Source organism: Silene latifolia, chromosome 3, assembly GCF_048544455.1.
Source record: "Silene latifolia isolate original U9 population chromosome 3, ASM4854445v1, whole genome shotgun sequence".
Taxonomy (NCBI): Eukaryota; Viridiplantae; Streptophyta; class Magnoliopsida; order Caryophyllales; family Caryophyllaceae; genus Silene; species Silene latifolia.
In genome coordinates this window covers 11,018,359-11,027,749 of record NC_133528.1, presented here as the reverse complement: position 1 = coordinate 11,027,749, position 9,391 = coordinate 11,018,359, and the positions used below count along the sequence as shown (strand labels likewise).

The 9,391-nt window shown below is 39.6% G+C and overlaps 2 protein-coding genes across 2 annotated transcripts; both read left to right on the top strand.

Annotated features, from left to right (window-relative positions):
- The first annotated feature begins 214 nt into the window (after positions 1-214).
- LOC141647177 (uncharacterized) lies at positions 215-5,069 on the top strand. The gene is made up of 6 exons (XM_074455271.1): positions 215-584; positions 1,297-1,508; positions 2,568-2,885; positions 3,010-3,084; positions 3,288-3,362; positions 4,281-5,069. The coding sequence occupies exons 1-6, from the start codon at positions 362-364 to the stop codon at positions 4,833-4,835; spliced, it is 1,458 nt and encodes a 485-aa protein (XP_074311372.1). The 5' UTR covers positions 215-361; the 3' UTR covers positions 4,836-5,069.
- Positions 5,070-7,133: 2,064 nt separating this feature from the next.
- On the top strand, positions 7,134-8,397 carry LOC141648655 (F-box protein At4g22390-like). Its single transcript, XM_074457380.1, has 3 exons — positions 7,134-7,896; positions 8,160-8,278; positions 8,344-8,397. Exons 1-3 carry the CDS (start codon positions 7,134-7,136, stop codon positions 8,395-8,397), a joined length of 936 nt encoding a protein of 311 aa, XP_074313481.1.
- Positions 8,398-9,391: the final 994 nt, after the last annotated feature.

Genomic DNA, 9,391 nt, shown 5'->3' with positions numbered 1-9,391 from the left:
GAAATCACAAATTCTCACTATAAACCGACTTGGGAGATATCCTTCTATAGTTATAAACGGGTCAAATATCTACCCATTTTACAAACGAATCAAATATCTATTCACTTCAAACATAAGACAAGCAACAAATTTTTGTATGATAGAGCCTAAAATCACTTTAAACATATTTGACCCTCCCTCATATTAAATGGATATATGCAAATCCGTCCATAGTGAGACTAATGGGAAGGAAAGTGTTTCTTGAAGAGTAAAGAGCAAAGACTTCAGAGGGTTTGGAAGAATATATACACCCAAAACCCCACCTCTAAAACCTCCCTAGAAATTTCCTGCAAAAACACCAGCAAAAAAGAAGAGCAAAAGAATGTGGTACATGTGTGTATTCTTCCATAGATTACTGGATTACCGCAAACCAGAAGTTGAAGCATTAGCTGAGCTTTTTGGAGCTTTTCAAGACAACAACAACAACAATGGTGAAAACTACCATTCTCTTGAATGGAAACTCCCTGATAAGTTTCATCCTGATTGCCCTTTCCACCTTGTTAATATCCCTTCTGAGGATATTGCTCGCAATATTGCTAATCGAAGTAATTTCCCTTTTCTTTTTGCAGTTGGCGGTCATATCGGTCTTAAGTTTAAAACGGGGTTAAGTACTGCCCCATATAGATAGATGAGACAAGTTTATTGCCATCTATCTATTTGACCTTGACCTGTTTCATGTTTAAGATGGACAGTCCGTCTTATAATTTGTGTATTTTTTGTGCCCATTTGTTAGTTTCTGTTCTTCAATTGATTTTTCCTTTTTTTTTTTTTTTGAGGTTTTGGGATCTGGGTTGTATTATTTTAGGTGCCTGATTGTTAAATGAATGTGGAAGTGTGGGAAAGTTGGTATCTTTGTCTCATGGTAATTGGGAGTACAGAGTTTAATTATTGATTTGTTTGTTTTTTGAGGTTTTTATGATTTTTTTTAGATTTTGGAATGTGGGTTTTGTTGATTTAGCTGCCTGATTGTTATGTGAATGTAGAAGTATGGGAAAGTTGGGATCTTTGTTTCATGGAATTGGTAATACAAAGTTTTATTCTTGATTTGTTGCTCTCTTGGGTTTGCTGTTATTAAATTTCGGTTTGAGGCTTGATTGCGCGATTGGTCATTGCAACAAATGTGGTTTAAACCGCGTCAAGTATGGACGCGTTAAAGTTTGAAACTTTGATAAGTGATGATGCAGTGTTGCTGCCAGTAGTTGTAACTGCAGTATCTGTGAGAGTAATCAATCATGTATGTTTACCAATAATATACAGGTATACTTGTAAAAGGAATGTATGAGCTTTGGGGGGAAGGAACTAGTTATGAAGAGCTCGAGGAGGCTGTAAATTCGTATCCTGATGAGAGGAAGCTGCCTTACTTGTCATCTGAAAGCACATTCAGAGTAACTATAGATAGTTTTGGCAAGACTTTTAGCACTGAGGAGCAAAAAGATCTCCTCGATAAGCTTGTTTTCATTCCTTTTCAGGTATACTTGGTTTGGTTTAATGATAGTTTGTGCATAGCTCTGCTCTAAATGATTTTCTGGTTAATATTATCAAGTCACTGTTAGCTGGTTGGGGGCTACATCAAGCTCACAGTTTGTGCAACAAGCTATTTATATGCTCTTTTGACAGCGAAGATTGCCAATTTTTGTATTTTTGAATGTCTGAGACAAGTTTATTTCCTGTCATCACATCAGCCATAATTTTTAATGTCACATCCTAGATTATAAACAACAAGAGTTAGCTCAAGTGGTAAAAGCTCTCTTACCCCAGCCATGAGGTTGGGGGTTCGATTCTTATCCACGACATAGTGCGCTCATTTGAACAAAAAAAACATCTACCTCTTGTATTTCATCTGAAACATCATTTAGTTTGATACGCAATGACATTAGTTCAACTCTCAACTCAAACACATTCTACTATTTTTTTTAGCTTCATCCAGTTCAATTCCACCTATAACTCATTACTTTCGTCACATCAAACGTCAATTTCAGATCGGACCAATTTATAAGCTATTGTATAGATCTAAAACATGTTTTCGTATGACTTTGATTGAAGGTATTATACTGATTGAAGAGGTGTGCATACAAATGCATATGTGTCAGTGCGATTCATATGAGTTTAGTTATAATCCACATAGTTCAATTCTTTTCATCTTGTAAAGTTTCAGCTAGATAGAACATGGTCTTGCCTTGCCAAAATTATGTTTCTATTCCGGTCTATCCTTTGTAATTCCCCTATAGGAGGCACTGTAATACTGGGCATTAGGATGAACATGATATTGGATTTGTCTACCTCTCTGGAAAGTAAAGATTTTTCTTACATATTATCGTGCTTAATCCTTGCGTTTTTCATTTTTGCCTGCCCTCTGTAAGAAAGTTGAGAATTTTTTTTTGTGCGTCGGTTATTTGCTCGCTAAGAGAATTTCTTGAGCAGATCATCTTCCACTCATTAACTCTCAAGTTACGAGTTGTCACTATTTTATACAATTTTTTTTCCTTGGTGTACAACTTTAGGTAGCTGATATCAAATGTTTATTTCAGGGCAAAGTGAACCTACGGAATGCAGAACATAGATTTTGGCTTATAGAAATTGATGATTATAAGTCTAACAACGGCCTGCCTCCTATTGTTGAAAAGAGAATCTTCTTTGGACGAGAGATTGGCGCAGCAGATCGAAAACTTTTACCAACATATCAGTTAAAAAGTCGTACATATATTGGACCAACAGCCATGGACGCAGAAATGGCATTTCTGATGGCCAACCAGGGGCTTGCTGCCCCTGGAAAGCTTGTCTTTGATCCTTTTGTAGGAACTGGTAGTGTTCTGGTAGCTGCAGCACATTTTGGTGCAATGACGATGGTTGGTCTTTCTTACTCTTGATGTCCTTGCAAGTACATGTATTTTGGGGCCTTTTGCTCATTAATTATTCGATAAAACACTGGATTAAATTGCTTTCTTGCAAGAATACTGATTTAAATTTCAGGGTGCAGATATAGATATAAGGGTTGTTCGAGATGGACGAGGACCTGACCAAAATGTTTGGAGTAATTTCAAACAGGTAATCCACAACAGATTCTCTCAATATTACTGGTCAGAAAGATTTCAAGTTACATTATCAAAAATATAATGATAGTGTCCTGTGTCCATGCAAGCAGCATCTCTGACAGTGTGGTGCTCGTTGGACCTCATTGTTCTGCTTTTATCTGCAGTGACATTATATCCTTTTTCTGCTTAACTGATGAATCATGTCATTCTCTGCAGTATGGATTGCCAGAACCAATTTCTTTGTTGAGGGCGGATAATAATCTTCCTCCATGGCGCACTAGCTTAAAAGAGGTGCTTCTCGACACTTGTAAAACCTTTCATTTATTTCAAAGTGCCAAAACTTGTGTGTTTAGCAGCAGAATTACCTTTTTGTCCTATAATGGTGCTGTGGTGAAGACAAAAGTTTAAGCAAAAAAAACTCATCTCTGAACCTTGAAAGTTGAAACCAAATCTTATCAGCTACAGTTTTAGCCTTGGCCGAGATTGTAGCTTGTTTTTGGCTACTCGTGTTTGTTACTGGAAAAACCAGGCTTTACTAACAATGGAAGTGTGGAGCAACAATCTTGGAGACGTGTAACTTGATTTGCATTTAGTTTTGTCTTGTCCATTGGTCCACCCTAGCTCACCTAATCTCAACTGAGAGATGACAATTTTTTTTTTTCATTTTGACTGGTTAATTCCTTCTCTACGATATCCAATGATCAAAGTCATGACTATTAACACGTGTCCTCGTAATCAAGAGGTTTGAGAGGGAATATTTGAGCAATTTAGTTGAGGATGAGAGATATACTCATCATGTTTATATTTTACACTTCAGGGGTAAAGATGTTTAATGTATCATTGTTGTGGAAACCTTTGTGTTCTTGATTGCTGAAATCAAATCATTTTTTGTGTCTGCCTGTCTCAAAATGATTGTGCCTTCTTCTTTCGATGCATTTCCGGATGCTATTTTCATCATGGGTCATTTGGAAACAGTTTTTGTGTTAACATGTAGGTAAAGCTGTGTACTAGCTGTTGTAATCCTCAATTACATCAACAACAATGTTGAAATTGAGGATAAATGATTGGAGCATTGGTGCAACCTGCTCCCATCTTTTAACCCTTGTAATTGAGGCTAGAGGGATTTTCCCCTTTATCCATGTGTCTCCTTTGACGGGTTCTCCTTACCCGACAAATTAATCATTCATATGTATTTGCCATTTCCAATAGATGTTTGATGCAATAATTTGCGATCCCCCATATGGTGTACGTGCTGGGGGACGTAAATCAGGAGGCAGAAAGCTTCTCAAGGGAGTCATAGGTCCGTATACAGTTCCCGATGAAAAGAGAGAAGGCCATATACCATCAACGGCTGCATATAGCCTGGTCGAATGTGTGCACGATCTGCTTGATCTAGCTGCTAAGATGCTCGTTATGGGAGGAAGGCTTGTTTACTTTTACCCGGTGCTTAGAGAGGAGGATTCACCTGAACCAACTTTCCCGGAGCACCCATGTTTCAAACTAGTTGCCATTTCAGAGCAAATACTTAGCTACCGTTATAGCCGAGTTTTGTTGACGATGGTCAAGGTAGCCCCATATACCGAGGAAGTTGCCGAGGCAGCTAAAGTCATGCATCTGGAATTCAAGGAAAATCATTTAAAGTGGTTGGAAGAGGGTAACCTTCATTCTGCCGTCTTTGCGCCGGCTAATCAACAGCAGGGAGAAGCTGGTGATCTCAAATTTTCCAAAGATTCCAAGCCCAAATATCGAGGCAAATATGTTTAACAGGGAAATAATCGCCTAAAAAGATGGTGGCTTGATTTCTCTTTCTTGTATCTTAGAATGTTTTCAAGTTTTTGAATGACATTTTTTACCTTGTCAATTTCCGGTATTTGATTAAGCATTTGTTTCGATCAGTAGGCCGTTGTACCAAAAACATTGACAGTCACTCATGTATCCTGACATTTTTGTTGGACTGAAGGTCAAATTATACAAGTATGGCTGTGTTTCTGCACTTAAGCAACATTCTTCGAAGGAAAGAAAACAATTTACCGGCGACAATTAAATCAAAGCAAGTTTATCGTCTCCTGGGCACTTAAAGCAACATTCTTGCGTAACTCCCCGGATACACAGCGTTGCAGCTTTCTGACAAGTTCAATGCGAGTCGGAGGTAACAGGTAAGTTAATTAATGAATATATTTAGCTAGGAAATAGGTCAAAGTAGAGCTGTTTACGGGCCAGGCCAGGGGAGGGCAGGCTTGGCCGGACCAGGCCGGGAATATATTTGACACGGGCCAGGCCCGTGTTGGGTAGAGGGCGGGCCTTTGTTATTATTTTTATTTTTATTTACTAAATATGCGGGCCAAGGGTGGGCCGGGTCTGGGTTTTGTGACCCGGTCCTGGCCAGGGAGGGGAGGTGGGCTGGCCGGGCTGTGTACTGATAGACCAAACAGGATGGGCCGGGCTCGACCCTCTAGGTCAAAGTAATGGAGGCTAATCGCCACTTTTGCGGTTTCATAAACTAACGCTACCTTATAATTACTATAAGCATTAGGCGGGCTTCTTAATTTCTTATATATATACAGATTTCCACAGCTTTTACGTCTCATTTACCCTTCCAATTCAATGGATATAGGTTTCGAAACCCTTGAACAATGTTCAAGAGTTAGCCTTCCCATGGAATTAATTATAAGAAATGATTTTCCCTTGTTCATTCCATAATGCAGTATACAATATATACACAAGCCTAGGGAATACAGCTAGCTAAAGTTAGGGAATCTCATCATACTAATCCCACGAAACATGGGGTGATGATAACCACTAGCTAAAGTTAGGTAATAAAGATAAACATAATACTTTACAACTCTTATACTAATAATGAATACACGGATGATTGTCTCCTAATACAAAATAATTCTAGTGGAATAATTTTATATTCTATTACACCCCCGCAGTCGAAGCGGGAGGAGGACGGATGCTGAGACTGGAGCGAAAATCATCAAAGAGGACACGTGGTAAACCCTTAGTAAATATATCCGCGAATTGATATCGAGACGGAACATGGCGAACCACAACTTCACCGAGGGCTACTTTCTCACGCACAAAATGAATGTCAAGTTCTATATGTTTGGTGCGTTGGTGATTAATCGGGTTACCGGAAAGATATATTGCAGAGACATTATCGCAATAGACGAAAGTCGCTTTTCGAATTGGACAATGTAATTCCAGTAAGAGATTTCGAACCCAACAGGACTCAGCAACGACATTAGCAACACCGCGGTATTCGGCTTCGGCACTAGACCGAGATACCGTGGCTTGTCTTTTTGAGGACCATGAAACCAAATTGTCACCCAAATATACACAATACCCGGAGGTAGATCGTCTAGTGTCGGGACACCCACCCCAGTCGGCGTCCGTATAAGTGACAAGATTTGTGGCAGGGGAGTCGGTAATATGTAGGCCGAATTGAGACGTACCTTTGATGTATCGAATAATTCGTTTCATGGCACCATAATGAGCTTCCCGAGGATCATGCATATGTAAACAAATTTGTTGGACCGCATAGGAAATATCGGGTCTCGTGAAAGTGAGGTATTGAAGGGCGCCAGCGAGACTACGAAATAATGACGGGTCAGTAACAGGATCACCAGCCGAGGCACTGAGCTTAGAATTGGTGTCAACAGGCGTGTGAGCTGGCTTACAGGAACCCATATTAGCAAAGTTAGGTAATAAAGATAAACATAATACTTTACAACTCTTATACTAATAATGAATACACGGATGATTGTCTCCTAATACAAAATAATTCTAGTGGAATAATTTTATATTCTATTATTAATATTCTCATGTATACTCCCCAAATTACCCGCTAAATCCCTTTTTCGCTTCAAATGCGTTTCCAAATCTTTTTCAACCGAGATTTCGTCCCCCAAATTCAATGAACTATTTTCTGAGGCCAATCATGGCTTCTTAATCCTCCCTGGCCAGAACCATACCTTTCGTATATACGATATGGACTCTTTATACTCTCCTCCTACGCTTTGCCCTTACCCTATAGTATTGTCAAATCGGAATGAATCCAGAATGCGGATGTTGGCTTGCTGCGAATCTTACTTGTTGTTTGGGATTGGAGCCGCCCAACGTGGGGTTCTCATGTTGCTCAACCCAGCTACCCGTATTTACCGTATAATCACTCAAGATTACAATCCCCGTTGGTCTGACTATGTACGATATGGGATGTGTCATTGTTCAGATGAATTCAATAATGACTATTTCAAGGTTGCCAAGTTTTTCCAGTACAATGATCCACAAGGTTATTCTCGATCGGACATCACCGTCTATAGTTTCAGAACTAATTTGTTGAATTATACTGTGCGTATAACGGCCACAACTGGTGTATTGATTGAGAATCCCGTCCTTGTACAAAACCATTTACTTGCAATGCTATGTTATGGTAGTGATCGATTTATGAGAATTGGTTGTTTTGATATCAAGGCTGAACGATGGTCTAATGATGTGCCCTTATCTGATATTCTTTTGGGTGAAATCGGTTCCAACCAAACTCGAGATGGTCACCATCACCTAGGTGTGCTTGAGGGGCAATTATGCTTTTCATGTTACGATGAGAACAAGTCGACTTATAATATATGGGTTATGAGAAATTTTGGTGTTAAATCGTCTTGGTTTAAGTTGATGAGCTTTCCTGTGCAAGGGACCCAACACGTTTACCACCCTATTGCTTACCGAAAAGGATCATTACATGAACTATTGTGTATACAAAATGAGAGTGGCAAATATTTATGGTACAACCTTAGAGATAAACAATTCACTGAGACGGGTTTAGACGGTGAGGGCCTTAGTTCTACTCGTTTTCCTTTTGCGTATATATGCAAGGGAAGCCTCCTAAACTTTTCGGAGGTCGACTGATCCCTTCATTAGCCAAAAAACAAGAAGATGAGGAGGAGGAGGAGGAATAATGACGTCTACTACGATGAAATGAATATGTTTCTCGAGTTATGAATTTTATTACTCCGGTAATTCTTATTCACAATCTGTTTTCAATAATATTTTTCTTCTTTGTTTTTTTCGTTGATGTCATGTGTGCGATAGGCAATTCCAATGCTAAGGATGGGGTGTACTTTGTCACAACGGGTTATGCTTTTATGAGGCGGGTCAAGGAAAAAGATGTCGCCACTAGCGGCAGTGATAAAGACGATTCTGTTTGGAAGGTATTAGCATTCCTGTGACGGTCCTGTAGGGAAGCTTTACCATCGGGAGCCAATCTTATGGGCAGGGTGAGCAGTATAGATGCAACGTGTTGCTGGTACTGCAATACGGTAGAATCTGATTTTCATTTACTAGTTTGGTGTCCTTTCTCACAACGGATTTGGGAGCAAATGACGGGAATGAAAGATTGGCTCGGAACAGAGATGCAGCAGGGGGATATTAAGATTGGCCGCGGGGTTGGGTTTGGAAATTGCAGTTCAAATGGGAGTCAGAAAGGTGAATTTCACTACCCTCAATAATCGTATAGCTCCAAATAGCTACTTTAGTAATTCTGTTAAGCCAAGCGGTAATGAGGCAGCTCATGGTATGGCTCATTACCTTCCCCTAGATTTTTCGACTCGTGTTTTTCCTAAAAAAAAAGTATGATTTATATGTGAGTATTATATTAAGGTGAATGGGTTTGCAAATTCCGTATATTTCCTAATACCGCGACTTATTTCCTAATCCGAGTCGGCTTCTTAATTTTTTTGCTAAAATTTCATTGAAATTAAAGTATTATATATATAGTAATAAGTACTTATTACTATATAGTGATAAGTTCTTCTAAGTCCCTTGTATATTTTGAGTCCCTTAGTCCTATTATGGGCCTTTGGATGAAGGAGATGGAGGGAGGAGATTACATCTCAATGAAGGGCTAGATATCAATCTAGCTAATCTCCCTCCCTAATCATTCCTAACTCCTACTCATTCTAATCTAATTCTTCTTATCATTCATTCACTCCTCATTCATTATTTCCAAAAACAAAACCACATCTCTCATCCTCTCTTCCTCTCATTACCAAACCAAAAAAAAAAACCAAATAAAAAACCAAACCAAAAAAACCCAAAACAAAAATTTCAAAAAAATCAAATTCTCCCTCCCTCCCTCCGTCACAACCACAGCCTTCACCGCCACAACCACCAGCCCGCTCACCCCACAACCACGACCACCAACCACGTCTGCCACCCACACCCACCCACGACCACAACCCAGCCGGCAAAACCGACCCACGACCGCCACACACACCCACCCACGACCACAACCACGGCCGACTCACCTCCACAGCCCCCACAAC